Genomic DNA, 20,741 nt, shown 5'->3' with positions numbered 1-20,741 from the left:
CAAGTATTTTAAACATGAAAAACATTAAACTAAAGTAAAATGTCTTAAGGATGTATTCTTCACAGATTTCAAAGTTTCACTCACACATGTACATTCAAGGAATGTAACTTCATGACTTGCAAGGAGACTGAAAACATTTCTTTTTAAGGCAAGAAAAAAACAATGTAATCAACAAGCCCTGCTACCCTGACCAGGAGTTTTAGGACTTAATACTTCAAGCCCAACAGGTATAAGTGAACAAGACTTCAGCTTAGGGGAAAAAAAATCCAAACAACTTAAGATTTTCCAGCAATGAAAAGTCCATTATCGCCTTAAGGAAGCATCTTACTAGCTCTGCAGTTGCAGGTTTATAATCTTAATTTGTACAGCTTCTGCCAACACTTGGATCTTCATGCACCTTGGTCTCTTAGCAAAACCTCCCTTCAATAATTTTTCCTTTGATATAAATAAAAATATAAATATAAACACAAAATATATAAATATAAATAAATCTTTAACTTTCTGATTAAGTAATGGTGAAAAACATGCTACACGGTGTTGGCAGTCTTCAAGAAGCGGAGGCATGTTTATATGCTCTTCAAATGTTCAAAAGGGTCTTCTTTGTGCCTTCACAATTTTTCAGCATTCTCCAGAAAATGAGCAGCAGTTGAGGACCAGACTCAACATCCACAAATACAAAAACTATCCATAAAATCCTTTAACTGATACTTGCAGACATACTTCTGGCATCTGTCAGCCTGCAAGCCCATGTTCCCCATGTTAAACGTACTCATCTTCCCCTCCACCAGCCAGTTACTTTCCACAGTCAGTGTTAGCTGCCCTGTAGGCATGCCACATTTGCTGTTTCTTGACTTGCTGAAAATGTTCCCAAAAAGATTATGCAAGGACAACAAAGAGTGATTTGCTGCGATTCTAACAATTTTCAACTCTCAAAAAAGAAAAGCATGTTTTCCAACACAGAAGTCTCACCACACTTCAAAACAAGAAGCAAGGGAATTCCCTCTAAAAAACAGAGTGAAGCACTGGCCATTATCAAGAAGAAAATATGTTGAGAACCTGCAGTGCATTTATTTCCTTGCTACTTCAGATGTACACTCTTACATTAAAAAAAATTATCAAATTGAGGTTCTCATATCCAATCTGTACAAAAATAACCAGTCAGTAATTCCTAGACAAAGACCTATGAGTAAAAAAAAAAACATCTCATCAGGCATTCATGATGCTTACCAAATTGCACTGATTTTGCACTGTTAGTTTTTCCAATTTGCACTGTTTTTTCTTAGTTTTAACCATTAGGCTTGGTCAATAATATGCTGAAACTGGGAGAGGAAACAAAAACACAGGAGAGGGGAAGAAGTAGTACTAGCCATATTCCATTTCAGAATCTGCAAATGGTTAATAAAAAATTATTATTCCCAAAGATTATTTTAACCCCACCTACTTGTGGCTTAAACCAACTCCTGTTTAACCAGATCTGATACCAACTGAAAGCAGCAATTCTTTTCCTCAGGTCTGTTTTGTACTATTGGACCTCTGCCTGGTCCCTCTTCTCTTGCTCATCAAAGCACAACTCAGATGGAGAAACCAACCCATTAAATGCTGAGAATGCCAAAGCTCAACTCTTGATGGCACTGACTTTTATGCAAATAACACATACCATGAGATGAGGTTCACAAAAGCATCTCTGAGTATACAGAGCAAACTAAAATTTTTCTTATAAGCCAACTAATACTTTCCATTTAGAAGCCATTTGTTAGTTTTTCTTTTTCTGCACTAAAACAGATTCTTCATAGAAGTATGGAAATCAGTACAGCTTCATAGACTATGCTGAGCTGGAAGAGACAGACAAGGGTCATCAAGTCCAACTCCTGGCCGTGCACAGGACAAGCCCAAGAATCCCAACATGTGCTTGAGAACATTGCCCAAGCACTTCTTGAACTCTTGGAGGCTTGCTACCATAACTGCTTCACTGGGGAGTCTGTTCCAGTGCACAACCACCCTCTGGCTGAAAAAAACTTCTCCTAATACCCAACCTAGAGGTAAAATATTTTATAAATACGTTTTATTTACCCTAAAAGGTAAAATACTTGAAAACACTTTATAAATGAACAGATGCATTTTTACACATATATGTTTTAGCAGTGTCAGTCTCTCAGATGTTCATATAATTTCTGTTTTTCCCCAGAATAAGGGGATTTTAACATTCCTGGGGTAAAACTTAAGTCTTACTTATTTTGAGGTTTCCTGGAAGGCAAGTGACATGGCTCCGCAGCTCCCCTGTGTATATAGGCTAACTGGTAACTCACAAGAGGAAAGGAAAGGTGTTTTTTTTTTTTTTTCCTTGAAGTATCATTATACAGCTTGTTTTAATGGCAGTGGTAGTTCTAGACATGAAAAAGTTCAAAAAGGGAAAATTTTTTTTTAGCTGATAACCTCAGAGTCTGAGCAAGCTTTTTCAAAGCAGCAAGTTTCTTCTGCATGCTCCCTGCAACTTATAAGTAATTTCAAACTTAGAGGAAAATTACCCCTCTAAAATATTCATGGATTTAAAGTAACAGTTTATTCAAATAGTAAATTCCACAGAAGATGAGTTCTTGTGTTGTCTCTACTTCTGCCTCTCTCAACTCCTCCTCACCCTTTGTAAACAAAGGTTAAAGGTAAATAAGCCAGAAAAGGGTAAGAAGATGGAAGGAATGGAATGTAAACTTTCTGAATAGCATGGTCCCAGAGCTCCAAAGGCTTTGACAATACTGCTAATCTAGGCAAGCTTTTGAACATCAACATGTACTACCACAACATCACAAATCTCTCTGCTCTTGTATTTAAGTATGGCCTGCACTTTGAAGAACTGTAGCTTTTAAGAATGGATCTGCACATATTTACACTGACATTTGGCCACTTCTTGTAATTAATCTAATTATTACAGCAGAAGAAAAAAAAATCCAGTTTTCTCTTCCTGTGCATTTTCAATTAGCAAACAAAGAACTTAACTCAAAAGGAAATGTCTTTACTAGGAAACCCTATTTCCTGTAAGTTCACCTGTTCCCCAGGAACAACAAAATAATTCTCAGTCATCGAATGCCTAGAAGCAGCTACTTGTTAGAAGAGGAACCAAAATGTTTCTCTTCCAAAGACAGAAACACTGAAAGCACTTGGAGAAGAGCTTTACTTGGTGTATATGGCAAGGTAGAGGCGGAGGAGGGCAGCAGAGGTGGCTTCTGTGAGAAGACATCAGAAGCTGATCTCATGTCAGACAGATGATTCTACTAGAATCATAGATTACTAGGCTGGAAGGGACCTCAAGAGTCATCCGATCCAACCACTTGGCAAAATCACAAAAAGATTCTTCTTGTTGTTATGTATTTTATTTTTCATGATGTTTATTTTACTTACAGGCTTTTATAGTGGAAAATTAATCGTTATGGGGACACCTTCTTTGATTTACATAATATCTTTCTGAGAGCAAGAGTACCTTTGTAAACAGACACTATAACCCACATCTGGCATGCAAACCTCTCTTTAATCAACTTGCAAATCAACTAACATGAGCAGTAGAACAAACTATATGACCAAGGCATTGTAGCACCATGTGTCCTGCTTTAAATATTGAGCCACAAGAAGACAAGACTTCTTAAGACATACAGCATTTCCATACTGTTTTGCCATGTCTGAATGATATTAATCAAAACACAGGAGTGCAGTAACATGCTTAAGCTTTTGTGTCCTGTGAAATGCAAGCTTGCATAATTCAGGAGAAGGAAGTGATTTAATTTGATAACTTCTAACTAATCTGAAAAACTACACTGTAACATAGCCTGAAGTTTATAACCTGCTGTGAGATATATCTTTCTAATGAAAGCTATTTGCACTTCACAGGGTGCCAATGGGAGGTTACATTACTGCCCAACAGTACTTCAATTCCATATTAATATGGAATAAGGTAAAGTTTTTTTTTTCAGTTTAAATATATACTTTATTGCTACTGCCTGTAAGATCCTGAGACTTTTTCACCTTTAATCATACACTTGAGGAATTCATAGCACCACATAGTCAAAAGACCATAAACATTGATTTCATTTAATGATTGATGTTCTCACAGAATATGGAAAGATAAAACTTATGAAAACTATTATACTAGCTTTGTTTTCCCTGTTTTTAGAGCTCTTGAAAACTTAAAAGTCAATTTTAAAAGGCATAGAAAAGAGCTACTAAAATGACCAAGAAACCAGAGAACCTCTTAGAAGAGAGGATGTGAACAGCCTGTTCAGTCCAGCAAAAGGATGTGATTATTCACCAAGAAAATCCAAGTAAACAGCAATGCTGAGTGAAAGGAAAATTAGCATAAACAAGTTTGAATTGCCAGATTAAATTTATTTTTAATGAGTTAACCAACTCTCAGGGTAACAAGGTTCTAGAACAGCCTTCTAGCAGAAATAGAAAGGATAAAAATTGTTTTTAAAATGGAGCTTGACAAGTAGGGATTACATTATGTAATACTAGAAGGAGACTGGATGTAATAAAGTAAATCCATGGTACCAAATTTCTCTATATTCCAGATTTATTTATAATTACAGTTTGAGAAAAGAAAAAGTAGAAAAGGCAAAGATATTGCACTGGCTTACTTGTTGAGTAGGAAGAAGGGCTGTATTGTCCTCTGTATTTTTTTTTTTTTTCAGAGGATGAATATGAAGTTATTTACTATTACAGGAAACTGCAAATTGCTGTAGCACTTCTGACCACAAAAGCCCAAGAGATCTGGACAAGTTCAGTGACCGCAGCATCATATTTTCCATTGTAGTAAAGACAATATTCCTGAAGCAGCTGGTCTCTTATTAATAGAATTCATTTATCTTATTCATAGCAAATGAAGCACACAGAAGACAACGAGCCAACTGGCCCATTAAGAAACAGATTAAATTTGACCTTTTAAAGAAATCAGTTAAAAAATCCTATTTAAAAAAAAAATCCACAATATTTTTTTCAAGCAGAGATATCATTTCATATGGCATTTGAAACTGCTCCTTTGGTAGCCTGACATAATCCAATTACCAAGTTTCTCTAAAGAATACCAGTTTCAATATTAAGGCTTAAGAACACCCATGTTGAGTCATTCAAGGTCTTTGTTAATACAGTAATCATTACTGACAGTATGGAAATTCACTTGCAGGTACTACTGGTTCCAAATTAAACATCATGTGATGGCCAGAAAATAATGCTCTGTAACAGTCCACTACATCCTGATATATTTTCTTCACATGTATTTGGATAAAGATAATACGATACAGACTGCAGCTGCTTTAAGCACTAGAGGAAATAATTAAGATCCCTCTCTGGCCACCAACAAGCTTACTGTCAGTATCTCTGCATAAAAGGCAGAACACTGTTAGAACTGTTTTTGACAGTTACATCCATAATCCATATATAGTGCAGACACCCTCTGAGTTTGCACAGGACCCCACAAATGCCTATCAGAAGTAACAGGACAGCAATGGAACAGATAACTTCAAAACCAAAACCTAATGGCAATGAGTAAGCTTGAATTTCTTTTTAGTGGGGAAAAAAGAAAAGGTAGTCTCTCACTCTAAATAGCAGCTGTAGGACAGGGCTGGAGTAGGCATGATGACCATGTGTGTCCCATGAAGCTGCTGCTGACTGCCATGAATGCTTACTTACTAAGTAAGTGTGACTCTGGGAATATCCCAGAACAACACAGATCACATGGTCTAGTTTAGTTAGCATCACACCTTTATGTATGGCTATACTAAGAGGGAAAAACTTTTTTTTAGTTGGGAATAATGTACTTAGGGACTAAGAAATATAAGCTACAGCTACATAAATAAAGGAGAATGATTGCTATCAAACTTCAGCAGTCAGTATTCAATGAACTCAGTCTTGCTTCACTTAGAATCTGGAAAAGACATTGCAAAGACATAATCTTAAGAAAATATGTGAGGCAAAGATATCTGGAAAAATGCATCTCTCTGTGAAGATACAAAGGTTTTGTTTTTTTAATGAAAAAACAAATCCCCAAAGAGATAAAAAGATCATAAATTCTAATGCTGTAATTTTGCACTTTTTTTTTCCCAGGGAGCCAATCCCCAAAATTTCCCTATGTATAAGCATGTTCATCACTGTATTTTTATTAGGTTCAGTAGAGAAGTGAATCATCCCTGAAAACCCTGAAATATGCCAAACAACTTAAGTCTTTTTATGTGTGAAATTTCAATAAAACCCTGGTAAATAACATCCCCTTTCACCCCTTGCAAAAGACAGTATTTCCATCTTGTGTTTGTTTCTCCTTGTGTCAAGTAAAAAAATAAAACTAATGACTGCTACTAAATTACAAAATTCTAAAGATAGCTGCTAAATCTTATTTTTATTACATGTATATATAACACCACATCTCTGCATTACTATTTGCATCATTCTAAGACACTTGAAAAAGTATAGTATTACTTCAAACAATTGTAAATACACTGAACTTTCAACCACTTAACCCAAAACTTAGGCAGCTCTCATCTTCGAATATGTGAATTTGACAGGACTAAAGATGGAGAGGGCCTCAAAAATCAGAGGGAGAAACAGAAGGCTTCTGCACACACTGAGCTGTAAGATCACCTGTACAAGATGAATGTCACTTTTCTGGATTGTTAAATACAATATTCATTAACTCTGGCAAGTCAATAGGCCTATTATGGAAATTAGAAGTATACAAGTAATGGAATTTCTTATATAAACTATAGCACAGCACCCAAAACTAGGTTGCTTTTTCAGAAGATAACTGCGAAGAAATTACAAAGTAGATGACTGGAATAAGTACAGGGAAAAACAGACTTGATGTTTTAATTGAAAACAACCTAGAAAGAACAAGAAGGAAAAATATCAATTTTGCCTTAGGAGTCATTCTACAGCTGGACCTCACAATGTGAAGCATTTAAACTTATGCACTTTCAACAGGCACCTCAAAGATCTACTAAATTAGGCAGCTGAAGAAATTATGAACTCAACAGTTACCTAATAATCAAGAAGGTCAGTTGTAACAGGAAACCATTTATTCTTAAAGTTTTTTACCCTCTTAATTCCTAAGTTAACAACAAAACCCTCTTCTGGGTGCACTAAAAGACTATATGCTTCTATTTAAATGTGCCTATACACAGGACTAAAGCTCTGTCAAAGCTCTGTCAAAAGATATTTTTTTAATGTAATAGGTAAGTCTCTTACATGCATAATCTAAATCTTTCAAGAGATAGTAATGCATTTAGTACCTCAACTGATTTGAAAAAGGAAGTGTAGTCCATCAGTATAAATATTAATTGTAGGACAAGGCTGAAACAGGCACAATGGCCATGCAGATGGGATGCTATCACCTAGCTAAACTGAAACATATAATCTGTGTTGCTCTGGGCTACTCACAGAATCCTGCTTATTTAGAAAGACAATGAAACAGTGCAAAAATGCTAGGAAAAAGCTGCTGAGGATTTTAAATCAATTCTAGCTTTATCAGTTCCCACTGTACTCACAATACAGTGAATAGTCAACTGCTGCTTTATGGAACACTGCTGCTCTGCATGTCACCTTGGAAAGCAGCACTCTCCAGAACTAAGGTAGCAAAACCACATTAAAATAAAGTCTGACTCATTTTGGGACTACTCCAAATAAAATGCAAAATATTTGCATACTACCTTGAGAGTATCTATCTTCAATTTATGTGGAATCTGCCAGGTATTTATGAACATTGCATTGTTACAGTAACTTGAATACTTGATTGTGAAAATATTAAAATTTTGTAACATTTGTAATACAGAAGTTTAATTTTACCTGAAAAACCATGGACATGCTGTCATTTCATATAATAAAACTTACATTTAGCAACCTTTAGAACAATAATGTGTTTTCTAACTGCATTAAGTCAGTTTTACTGTCTCTTCTCTAAACATGGTCAGGGTGACACGTTCCAAAACTCATTTCCATTGAAGCTCTACAGCACAGTTAAGGGATTTTTTTACCACATCAGAACTGATAGTACAAAATGATGTGTAAATAAAAATCTTAGATCACCTAGAGATAAAACTTGGTAAATAATGCCTGTTTTGTTTCTGGGCTTTAAAATTATTACATATTCAAAAATCAAACAATAGAGTTATCAGTGAACTAAACTACTTCACAATTTGGTTTTCAAACACCTTTTAAGAAATTTGAAAAAAATAAAAGGCTTGTATAAGCATTTTATACTTCACTTATTTTAAAGGTGAGTAGGAGCAACTAATTTGCTAAAACAAACCAAATTTCTGTGCTCCAGAAATATACAATAGTGCTACTTGCTGTAACAGGTACACGGTCCTTGCAGCATCTACAACAGAGTCTTTAGAGCATAAGTCTAGGATTTCTAAATTGTTGAGAAAAAATCCAGACATTTTCTCAGCAGTCCTAATACAGGAACTAAGGCAATATTCTATAGAAGAATGACACAGTCATGAAATCAAGAGATTTGAAAAGAACAAGAGGACAAAGATTTTTTTACTATACCAAAACAAACTTTATTTTTCTAAGACTAAAAGACACAACATTTTAGATCTGATAGGATACAATAAGCATTGTGTCAAATAGAACAACATTTGAACTAAAAGGTTTGAAAAATCATGAGAACTTACAAATTAAGTTGTCATTACCTGAAATAGAAATATTGCTCTAAATCCTGCAAGGACTCATAAGTGTTCTCCTCAAAACTAATGGGGTTACTCACTTCAGAATTGGGGTTATAATTACTTCTCAAATACAATATTTGTTCCACTGCAATCTGTGTTTGACAATCATAAACTGGCTTGTGGTGGAAGGGACCTTAAAGATCATCAAGTTTCAAACCCCCTCCCATGGGCAGGGACACCTCCCACTAGACCAGGTTGCTCAAGGCCCACCCGACCTGGCCTTGAACTTTTCCACAAAGGGAGCATCCACAGTTTCTCTGGGCAACCTGTTTCAGAGTCTCACTAGCCTCACAGTGAAGAATTTCTCCCTAATATCCAATCTAAACCTACCCACTGCATTACCCCTTGGCCTATTCACTGCATATCCTTGTAAAAAGTCCCTCTCCAGCTCTTGGATGCCTCTCTTTAGTTATGGAGAGCTGAAAGAAGGTTTTCCCAGAGCCTTCTCTTCTCCAGGCTGAACAGCCTCAACCTCTCAGCCTGTCTTCAGACAGCCCAAGAAGAAAGTTGTGTTTGTTCATATTTGACCCAAAAGCATTCAGCTCTCAGTGCTAGTCCAGGTTAAAAAAGTACTCATGTGGTATCCTAATCTGCCATTACTATTTTTTGGACCAATATTAATAGTAATACTATTACTATTTTGTAATAGTATGCTTTTACTACTTAAAACAAGCTCAGACTTTCTGTTACACAGAGAAGGCTTTTTAGCAACAAGAAAGGCTTAAAGTACAAATAAACATTTTTGCCTGTAAAGAAAACTGTACCAATTAGTTTTCAGAGATACACATAGACTGATACATACACACACACACACACACACACACACAAGCACTACTTCTGTGTAATTGGTTATCTCACATCCTGCGGGCATGGGTTCAGGAATTTGTTAAATTTAACATAAATTCACGTAAAATGTTAGACTTGTACCCAGCTACTCACTAAAACTTAGATGTGTCCAGAAATACATGCATTTACATGAGAAAAATCCTCTCAAAAAGGCAATAGCTGCTTTATGTAAATGCAATGCTGTAAATATACATTTGATGCATGAACAAGTACAATTCAAGCGTACTGCTGGGCAAACAAAACCCTCACAATTTCTACCTCCTAGGTAAGGACATAAACTTTGGGTTTAGACTGCGGGTCAGAAACAGTTCTTAAGAACTACAGAGCTCAGAGCAATACCTGTTCCCCATCCACATAACAAGCAGTACTGCTACATCTAATTCGACAAAAACCGGCATACCATGACAATGTGGCAGATATTTTTAAGGATTAAAGCGATTCTTTCTTTTGACTATCTCGTGTTGGAAAAATAGATGCTACAAGTTACTTCTCTGCTCTCCATGAAGGAAAACTTTGGGCAACAGGTGAGAGACCCGAAGTGACTTAAAGACAAGAAGTAGGTGGCAAGGTTTACAGGACGGGAGGACAAACCGAGTCTAGTGACGCTCCTGGGCAATTCCCAGCTTTCACTTTATGATCTTCAGAGCATGACTGCTGTTTTCACGCCCCAGAAAGCTGTCACTGCTCAACTCACAGACCTTTAAAAGCACTACACGGTTGGTGTTTCTCTGCTCTCAGAACTTTCAAATAACATAAAAGTTAATATTCCACATGAAGACTCGACAGGATGGGGGGGAAGATTTAAACTCTCCCTATAAATCCACTACATTATGTCGCTTTGCCGTCTTGTTACGAACATCGTTATCTGAAGACACGCAACTAGCAGCCAGCGTGCCAAAAAGAGACCTCGCCGCAACACTCCACGCCTGGTCCGCGGTGTACAGCGACCTACACGGCCGCTTTCCGCTCCAGCCCCGACCGCGGGCTCTGCCCGCATCCCCAGGCGGGACCACCTGGCCGCTCCGCGCCCCGGCGGCGGCGGCGCCCCCGCGCTGCCCGCGGCCCCCGGCGGGGAGGGCGCGGCCGGGCCCCCGGGCCGGGGCAGGGCCCGCGCCGCCCCCGCTCCCCCGGGACACCCACCCGGCCCCGCCGCGGGCGAGGCGAGGCACGGCGGCGGGGAGGGAGAAAGGGAGGGAGCGGGGCAGAGAAAGTTGAGGAGGCGCCTTTCGGCGGCTGCCGGCAGGGGAGCCCGCGCCCGGCGCCCATTCAAACAAAAGAAGCCCCTTCTCCTGCCAGCCACCGCCGGTCCCACCGCCCGACTCACTTCGCAGGGCCCCGATGAGGAGGCTTCCGTCCTTAATCAGCTCCTTGATGAACTTGTTCGTCCTCTCCAGCTCGATCTCGTGACACTTGAGGCGCTCCCTGAAATCCGGGCTGTCCAAGTAGGAGTCACTGAACTCCAGCGTGGGCAGCCCCATGGCAGCGGTGGCGGCCGCAGCCCCCCAGCCGGCGGCGGAGGGAGGGAGGAACGGAGGGAGGGCCGCGCCGAGAGACGGCGCCGAGGGCAGAGGGGAAAGCGGAGGAGCGGCGAGACGAGGCGCGGCTGCCGCCTGCCCGGAGAAGCTCCCGACCCGCCGCACCGGCCCGCTGGCAGCGGAGGCGGCGCGCTCCGGCCGCTGTCACCCAGCTACATTGCTGTCCGCGGGACACCGCGGGCTCCCAGCGCCGCCGCCGCTCCGCCGCTTCCGGCAGCGCTCGCTCTTCCTCCCTGCCCGGCGCTAACTCCAGTGCGAACCTCCCCCGGCCCGGCCGAGGAATTCCTCCTCCTCCCGGCTCGGCATGCTCACACGCCGGGGACGCGGCCCGGTAGTGCCCGCCCCTCGCTCGCCGCCCCTCCGCGCTCTGCCCTCCAGCGGCGGCGCGGCCTCGGGCCGCTACGGCCCGGGACGAGGCGGAGGGTCTGCGCGGCTTCGCCACGTCCAGTGCTCGCCGCCTCCTTTACCAGGGGCTTTGGCACGGCCAGAGCAAAGTCGGGAGGGAGGATCCGCCAGCGGGGCACGGAGGCGCTGGGGCATTGCCAAGGGTGCGCGTGGGGTTGGCCGGTTTGTGTGGGGTGAAGCGAGGAGCGGCCGCGCTGCTGGGGCAGGGGCAGTGCCAGCCAGGGGGCTCCTGCCTCCGCTGGAGGAGCCGCGGGAGCCGGGGCCGGAGGCAGCCAGCCCCAGCTGGCCTGCTCTGGCAGGGGATCCCGCTGGCACCCTGGCCAGCCTGGCCCCTGTGCGCGTCCGGCCTGCGGCGGAGCAGCGCCCCAGGGACGGGCAGGCACAAAGGTGGCAACATTCGTGTTCCGCCATAGCAGTTGGTGGCTATGAAGGGGATACAGCTGAGCCAAATCCATCCTAAAGATGAGCATCAAGCCTGGTTTCTGTAGCAAAGTTGGTTTTTACGAGTGTGTGAGTGGGCTTTTCACAGTAAACAGAAACACTTTGATTCTTGTATGTTTGTTTATCCGGAGTGGTTTATCCAGACATACCATGTCAGTATGTAAGTATGTACACAAATGTAAATACTAGATTTAAGGAGAGCTCTCGGTAAACACACCTTCAAGTCGGTAACAACTCAGTTGGAAACAACCATCAAGAGGCATGGCCATGAAAGTAATTGTACTTCAAGACACCCCACCACTCGCCAAAGATGGCTTTCAAGAAGACAGCCATGCACGCACTCCTACCAAATCATTGTCACCATGTCTACACAGTTGAATATGGAAGTGCGGGAAGTTTCAATGCTCCTACATACTGTAATTCCTTGAGGTAATTTGTGTTTTTCACACTTCTTAACTGTTTATAAAAACTTACGTCTTTGTATTCACAATAGATTTTTGTGAGTGTCAAAAATGCAGAAGAGATGCTGCCATTTCAGCTAATACAGCTGCCAAATTTCTTCAAATGAAAAAATAATAATTCTCAATTTTCACAAGGCTGAGACTTTTTCAGGACAAGTATTATAGTTAGATGTCAGTGTTGATACTAATAGACCCATTGAAGTCTTAATTTGTAGTGATCACAGAACTCTGCTCATTAACATGATCCCTACTTTTCTAAAAATAGAAGGAATTAGACTGAAAAGGCTGCTTATTTCCATGCTTTTGCAGGCAATAGCATGTAATTTCCCTTGTAAACTAATAAACTTTATTTAGAATCCAGTTTAGCTACTGTAAGGATGTTCCAAGTGGATCTTTTTTCTGACTTCTAAAAACCAAATTTTCAGTCTACATATGGTCTACAGGGTCATTTTAGGCACAGTTGTTCTCTCTTCAACGACATCTGGAACTGAAAACATTCTTTATCTTCCATCATGTTTATTCTTTGATGTAGTTTTAGAACACAATAATGTCATCTCTTAACTCTTCCATACAATGCCTGAAATAAAGCTTTCTGTCATATAATAAAATATTAATTTCCTTCTTTATTCTTGTTGTTCTTGTCTAGGTCTCTAAGTTTGATTTGATCTTACTTCATCATAGTTTACTGAAATTATATGCAAGACCTTTTTCAGTCACATCAATGACTATGTTACTGAACTAAACACCTTTGATGAAGATTCCATTTGTCAATTTCACAGCAAAATTACTACTGTGCTTCACTAAGTCTCTTAGATCTTTCATTTCCTGTCTTCAAATAGCTGATTCCAAAGTGAAAACAGAGACATTTGTTAGTCCCTAAATCATGTACTAAGCATTTTACTTCAAAGTAGTTATACTAGTAATCAGGGTGACTGGTTTTTTACTATATAATGTTCTCATCTTAAGAAGTTCCATAAGCACATTGCTGCTTTTAGTATCAAGATCATGAGTGGAAATATTCATGAGATCAATATTAATAGCATAGTCCCTCCAAGTAACTTACGATTATCCATTCAACTAGTTCCATGTTGCTCAGAATAGTCCATATCTTTCTCAGCCAAACTGAGAATTTCTCAGCATACAGTGTATCAAAGTTCATATAAAAATTTTACTTGTTCACATGTACTACTGTTCCCTTTTCTCAGCAAAAGCCTTTCTTTTTGAGAAAATAGATTTGTTAAGAATTGTCTTTTCTTCATAAGGCAATATGTGGCCAAATGAAACCCAATCCTGCATTATCTTCCTCTGGCAGAGAAAAGTCTTGTAGTTAACCTGTGAGTTTAATGAGCATTTATGTCTGCATCTGGAGGAGGATCTGGTAAATGAGGGAACTGGCACACTTGCAGAGTTCAACAAAAAAAGTCTTGATGGAAAGATAAGTCCTCGGGTGTGTTTTGTGTTGGAGTTAGGTGGGACCTTGTAGTTTGCTGCTTTCTTAAGGAAACAAGGTATTTGAAAATGTACTTGGGAAATTTAGAGGCCCAAACTTTATATTGAGCAGGATAGAACTGTATTTGGCTTGGTTTCTTTTTTCTTTTCTTTCCCTTAGAAGATTCTTGCACAGTGCCCTGGTAGAAACAGTAGGTTTCATAACTTGAAAAGATGGGAGAAACTGGGAAGAATCCTAAACTTTCCCAAACAGCACCTTCATTGTAAACTAACACTATGCTAGAAGAGAGTGAACCATATTGAAATACAATTTAGACACCTGAGTAGATAGAAGCACCAGTCCTTCAAATAGAAAGCTCTGGTAAATGAATTAGCCTGGTGTTATTACTAGCTGTGAAGAGGCTAATTGAAAATGGGACAGATTTTTTTTCTGAGCCCCAGGGAACTTTGTCCTGTTTTATCAACTTCTGTGTTTGTTACTCTAAGTTTGTTCTGATATCTTACATGATTATGAGGTCGGATCAATTACTGTGGATTTCTCCTTCATCTTGAATGTAAACATTGAACTGTAATTTCAAGACAGTCTGGCTTGAGAGGATGCCTCAGTCCTATTTCTAGGCAGCCTGGGAAGAGGAAAGGAGAGGTGTGTCTCAGTATTGTCTACAGCAGCACTTATTCCCTCCTTGTATTGTGAGGATAGGGCTGCACATGCAGTCCCCAACGTTTGTGGCTCTATCCTCCTCTGTTAGATGCTATTAATCTAGGCAGTTAATGCAGAGAAGGACTGTGAGTGTCTCTTATCTACTGGGGAATATTTTAGGATAGAGACTCTGCCAACTTCCTTGTTATTTCTTCTGGCTCAATGTACACAATTATGGGAAAATTACTTATAGAGCTATGTGGCATTGCTCTGTCTTCTGAAAATTGCTGCTTTCCCCTGAGAGACTGTGGGATTACAGGCAGAAAAATACAAGGACACTGATGCTTGTACGTCCTCTTGAATTGCTCAAGTGTACAAGATTAACTCTGTGCCTATCTAGCATAGAAAATATTAATAGAATAGAAAACCCTGCTCAAGCAGTTTTTGACAGAGTATTTGAATTTGTTTTAGCTCTCTAAAGAGCTTGTTTTACTTAAGTTTCCCATAGGTTTCTTCTTGGGAATTGCCAAGGTTCCCAGGAACTTGCTAGGATAAATTCTATTAAAAGTTTTCAGTTTCTCCTTATTAATTTAAGATACTACATGCAAAGCTTATATTGGTGAACATTGTTAAATTAAAAAAAAAAAGTAAAATAAATGAAAATTCATGGGGAAAGTAGGTCTAAGTTTTTTTGTTTCCTTTCATATATAAACTTAAAGTAATACCACTCTGGAGTACAGTCTCATGTAGTTAACTGACTGCTAAATGATATAGCTGCCAATGTGTTCTGTTTGTTTTGTTGGTTTGGATATTTTCACTGCAAGTTAATATTGTCAGAGAGGAGAGTAGCTAGACAAAATCATGGTTTGGAAACCACGCCTTGTAATTTAGTATGTACAGACCATATTTTCCTGAAATAATGGTCTCTGTGCACAAAGGTCAGCTCACATGTACATTCCTATCAGTGTTTCAGATTGTCATTAATAATTACAGATTGGTAAACTTTCTCAAAAAACATGTAGTGTTTTTAATACTTGAGCTAGCTCAAAGTGGTTTGGAGAAGCTTCAAACAGTGAAGTTCAAAGCTGGAATTAAAAATCATGTTTAGTAACTCTTATGCTGTGTTTGCTTAAGCCTCCTGGGTACTTCTGGGTTGACTCTGAATATTCCCTAACTGGCTGTGGTTCTACCTTCTGGAATGCTCAAAATAGCATTCACTTCAAGAAGTAGGTGCCTGACACCACGTGAGTTACAAGCACTGGAAACAGGCAGCTCCCAGCTTCCAGATGGGATGGATACAGTACCCGTGACTGAGCAGATGAAGGCTAGTCAGTGTTCTATGGAAAGTAGTAGGGTGTGGCAGATTAAATATCACAGCAAGGTAATGAGGACTGCTTTATGTATCCTAGTACCTAAAATACTAGCCTATAGAGTAGGAAAGCTGAATGTTAGGTACCTGCAGTCTTGGTTCACAGCGCTGTCTCTAGAAGGATGAAACTTCAGATTCACACTTTCCCTTGCATTTCTTCTTGAAGCTTTTGGGAGTTCCGCTCAGCATGAAAAATCTTTGAATCACTCTCCATGACTATATACAGTAGAGAAGTACCTCCATTCTTTAGTTTTCACTTTGGAAGCAAAGCATCTGAGAGGTTGTAGATGTATCATCTTAATTGAAATTTGATTCATGTACTCTTTGGTGTCTGTATTTTTCTGAAAGTAACTTTTTTACATTATTGATTATAGTTTATTTAAGTAAGTAAACAATGGGTCAATCATCATCAAGGTGAACACCAAGAAATTAAATTTTCACGTCATTATCCACAATTATTCTTTCATATCCAGGATCCAGTTCCCTAAGTGGATGCCTTCCTTACTAGCCTTGTCACTTGCATCACTTTGAACATGACAGAAGAAACAGGCTATAGCAGATGTAAACAAATTTTGGTCCTACCCTTAATGAGCAGACTGCAAGTAGTGCCAGATAAGAACTGGGTGATTACATGATCTTGATGAGCATCTTAAAGGCAGGGTATGTTCAGCTCAGCCCTGTGCTACACCTTTGCACAGTGTTTGGGTCCAGTTAGTAGTTTAATAGTTTTATTTGCAAGTATGTAAGGTTTTTAAATAAAAGTCATTATTAATTTCTGACTTATCTTCATACATTGCTCTGTAAATTTGAAGTAGTAATTGTAACCTGCATCCTGTGCACTCATTGGAAGAAGATACTAGTTTATCTCTGCTGTCTGTCTGTCTGTCTGTAACATCTGAAACAAATGTCAGTGGGGCCAAGAGCTCTTGCATGCTCACATGAGTTACTGTTCACCAGAAGACTGAAGTCCTTAGCAGTCAGTACTCTTTAGCACATAATTTACATTTAGGTTGACTCAGCAGATAACTGGGAAGGCTTTTTATGATACAGTGTCATCTTTTTTCGGTGTGTTGATATCTGCTAGGTCTGTCCTAGCAGAGCACCTGTAGGAATTGAAGGGTTTTCATTAGCACCTCTGGACAGTGGGCACTGGTAATGAGCAGTGCCAGCCTGTTGCTAGTACTTCCCTGTGCAGAAAGAACACAGTTGAAATGCCCATCCAAAGGGCAAATCTTGCAAGCCTCTTGGCAGCCATAAAGCAGTGAAAGCATTTTGCCAAGTAAAAGGCTGGATTCAGTTTGGAAAGATAAATCTGGACTAGGCCAATTTAAACACAGCGATAGAAATTTTGGATGACACATGAATTACTGGTTTCTCAAAAGCAAGCCCTACCCTGAAAACTAAATTTAATTGCAGAAAATTTTACTCAGAAAGTAATGCAATTCCAGAGAAAATACTGAACAAATGCCATTTTGAAGTTAATCTTGAAGTACTTTGTTTCATTAATCTAATTATGTGTTTACAGAGGTACATAAGCCAGAAACGAAATCAATAATTTGTTTACCTGAAAATTTCTCTAATTCCCTTTGTAACCTAAAATTCTGGTTTTTTGCATGGTCAGCAGTGCCTAGGTCTTGACAGGAAAAAGTAGTTCTGAGCTTATGAGTTCTGCCTGAATCCAGAAAAAAACTATTCTTTATTCTTTTTTATTACATAGAAGGAAAGAATAATTTATGTGCCTACTCATTAAAGCCTACAAGGATGTTTTCTAATACTGTCCTTCTCTAAAAACCAGTCAAGTAATTTATGTGAGGATCACTGAATAGCAGTCCCAGGGTGGAAGACACAGGCTATGATTCTGGGTCTTTGGATCAGAATAGAGGCAGTGAAATATATTTTTCTTTTTACAGGTAGGGAAATGGAGACATTAATAATGCAGGAGCAAGTTACTTCCATAAACTTGTCTACACTTGAAAGTTTGCTAAAATACCTATTGTAGAAAAGCAGTGTTCCCTTGAGGATTTACAGCAAAATGATCATCCTAGAATAAATTAGGGATAACTATCTCAGTAAATCTCAAAATGCATAAAAGAAATATAGTGCAACATTAAACTCCTCAAGAATATTTTAGCTAAGCTTGTTCTTATTCTTTCTTTGTATGGGAACTCTGTTTGTGGCTGTTTTTTCCCCATTTACTCTGTAATTGATAACTGCTATGATGTAGATTTTTCTCTTCATCCTCTAAAATATGTGACTTACATTGTAATTTCCAAAACATCGAACTATTTACTGCCAAAAGTAAAAAAGTCCTTGTTTTAGTAAGAAACCAAATCAAATAGAAAGTGAAGTCTGTTTTTCATGGCTTCATCTATGAAGCCACAACAGGTCTTCATGTGAACAAGGGAAGTATGCTCTTTCTTTGAACTCTGTCCTCTTCTCATCAGTGTTTCATTTTTTGTTTAATTCATAATGTTTTCATTACATTAAGGGAACAACAGGGTACCCCTTCTGTAGATAGTGGAATAGCTATCTGTCCTTATACTTTAGTCCTCAGGGTAACTTCTTTTGTTTGAGTTAAAGTGCTCTTGGTTTTGAGTTTCATAGAGTGTATAACCAGAAACGTATTGAAAGTCATGTCAGATATATTACAAATGTGTTTAAAAATAAACAAATCACAAATCTAAAAAGCTATTATATTAGGCTGGGTAAGTTTTCATGTAATTGCAAAGACTCAAATAGAAGATGGTCTGCAAGTGCTGAAATTATGTTTCCTATGATGTAAACCAATTCAGATTTCATTTTTCGTATCAGTAACTTAAAAAATTGAATATTGCCTAATGATGAGCCCATATTTGGGAGAAGAGGAAGAGATTGTCCTCAGTTTATTTTACACGTGGCCAACAAAGCTATCTGATGTTTCTCAGAGCCATGGGAAATCAAGCTGTGTCTCAAATTGCTGTTAGTCTGCTTTGCTATTCAATATAGAGTTGCTTCTGTGTGGTCCTTGTCTAGCACTATAATTATGCAAATGATACTGGCTGAGGACAGATACCTTAGAAAGCAGATGCTCCTCGTCTGGAATTCAAGAAAAATATATTTGGTATCTCACTCCTCCTTGCACTGGAAAAAGAATATTTTTTAACATGTTTATTGTAACGACTCTCACCCCTCTTCTCTCTGTTTCTGAAAATAGAGAAATTTAAGAGAGGATCAAAGGAGACATGCAGTATGAATTTCCTCTCCTGAATCATCCCTGAGAAAGAACTTGATTGCCTCTTGTTCTCAATATGGTATTTTTTTTAGTTTGTTCAAATAGTATCCTCTGTTTTTTCACCACCCTGCTGAAAAATTTCTCCAGCTCTAACCTTTGCTATCAATAGTATTTTTTCTTTTTCTTCTCCCTTGTACATGGAAGAACAATGATTGTCTTCTTCTAACATTTTTACCATGTTTCCTTCATCTTGCTTTCTAGACCAGACAAACTCACTGCATTTTGTTCTTTTTTTGTCCTGAAAAAAACCCTCATCCTTTTCTTAAAAACTCTCACAATTAAAAAAACATAAAAGAAAAAAAAATCAGAATTTTGTCCAGTTTCTTGCTAGACATGAAGTTCCTAAACCAGACACAGAATTACCTGTAAGAACTCACAAAAGCTGAATTTGTAGGATTGGTTATCATTCTCATTATTGCAGTCTATAAGAACATGGCTCTTTGGAAGTACACCACTCTATAAATCATTGTAACCCTAGGACAATTCTGTCCCCACTGTCTACCCACTATCTATCTAAACAATTCTCATTCCATATTTTGTGTTCTGAATTTTATTTTCTCTTTTCACCATTCCTTTTATTTTTGTTATTTTTCCAAACCCAGTAAGATAAAGCTAGTAGTCTTACTGATTTGTCAAAATTATTTTCAATTCTGATCCTTTCACCAACAGCATTTTCTATTTCATCATGGCTAATTTTAATAAATCAAAATTTGAACTTAGATCTCTTTGGGAGCTCTCAGCAGGACAGGGCACTCAGCAGGACTGGGCACTAATAGGTATTTTCACTTCCTCAGCATCTTTTGTTTCTCAAAAATATGCTCACTATTCCCTTTGTCTTCCAGTTACTTCTTACTGCCAGAACTTTTTTGCCTAACTCTTTGTGTCACATTCTGTCCACTCACATCTTTGCATTCATTGACATGTCCTTGGTTTATGTTCATCCTCGCTTTTGGTTTTTATATGATTCATTCTTCACTGGTCCAAGTTATTGAAGAGATCTCAATACAGACATAATTGTCTCTGCTACTTCTACTGTGCAGCCTTTCCTATTTAATAGTTTGGCTTACAAAATAACCTTTCCATAGTCCTACCTGTACTTCAAATTCTTTCAGAAAATGTCTCTGTCTATTTACCATCTCCCTGTTTTCTGAAACCTTCTTTTCTAAAAACTATTGCCCTATTCAACTACTTTTGCAATCTTTGTATCAGGAGAGCAATAACATTTTTCCTTTTATTATAATTCCCTAGACCTTATTCTTTATGCTTTCCCAGGAGTCAGAATCATATCTAAAAGAAATACTGCTATGAAAGAAGAACTACTCTCTAAATAAACAGTTTAAATAACAGTTGCTCCTTATGATGCCTTGAGCAACTGTTTCAATAGAAGTTTTATATGTTTTATGTATAGGAGACGAACAAGCTGAAATTAAATCAACAGTGTTATATCATTGCAAGAAGGCATATTTTCTATCAACTTCATTAGGAAATAAGCTCTCAGCTGGACAGCTTTGTCCTCTTCTTGAATATGGTAGTTCAAGGATATGGACTAGGTGGAGAGGGATAAGCAGGGAGCAGTGATAGTGATTAGAGGGCCAGGAAACAAGAGGAAAGGCTGAAAG

At 38.9% G+C, this 20,741-nt stretch overlaps 1 protein-coding gene across 1 annotated transcript in view; it reads right to left on the bottom strand.

The window, feature by feature from the left end:
* Positions 1-11,423, bottom strand: part of ARHGAP42 (Rho GTPase activating protein 42) — a 147,662-nt gene extending 136,239 nt beyond the window's left edge. The window contains exon 1 of the mRNA XM_030234309.2: positions 10,876-11,423. Coding sequence (XP_030090169.1) covers positions 10,876-11,029 — 154 coding nt within the window. The 5' untranslated portion in view covers positions 11,030-11,423. The remainder of the gene's footprint in view (positions 1-10,875) is intronic.
* Positions 11,424-20,741: the final 9,318 nt, after the last annotated feature.

The sequence above is a fragment of the Serinus canaria genome, chromosome 1, assembly GCF_022539315.1.
Source record: "Serinus canaria isolate serCan28SL12 chromosome 1, serCan2020, whole genome shotgun sequence".
Lineage (NCBI taxonomy): Eukaryota > Metazoa > Chordata > Aves > Passeriformes > Fringillidae > Serinus > Serinus canaria.
This window is presented reverse-complemented; position numbering and strand designations above follow the sequence as displayed.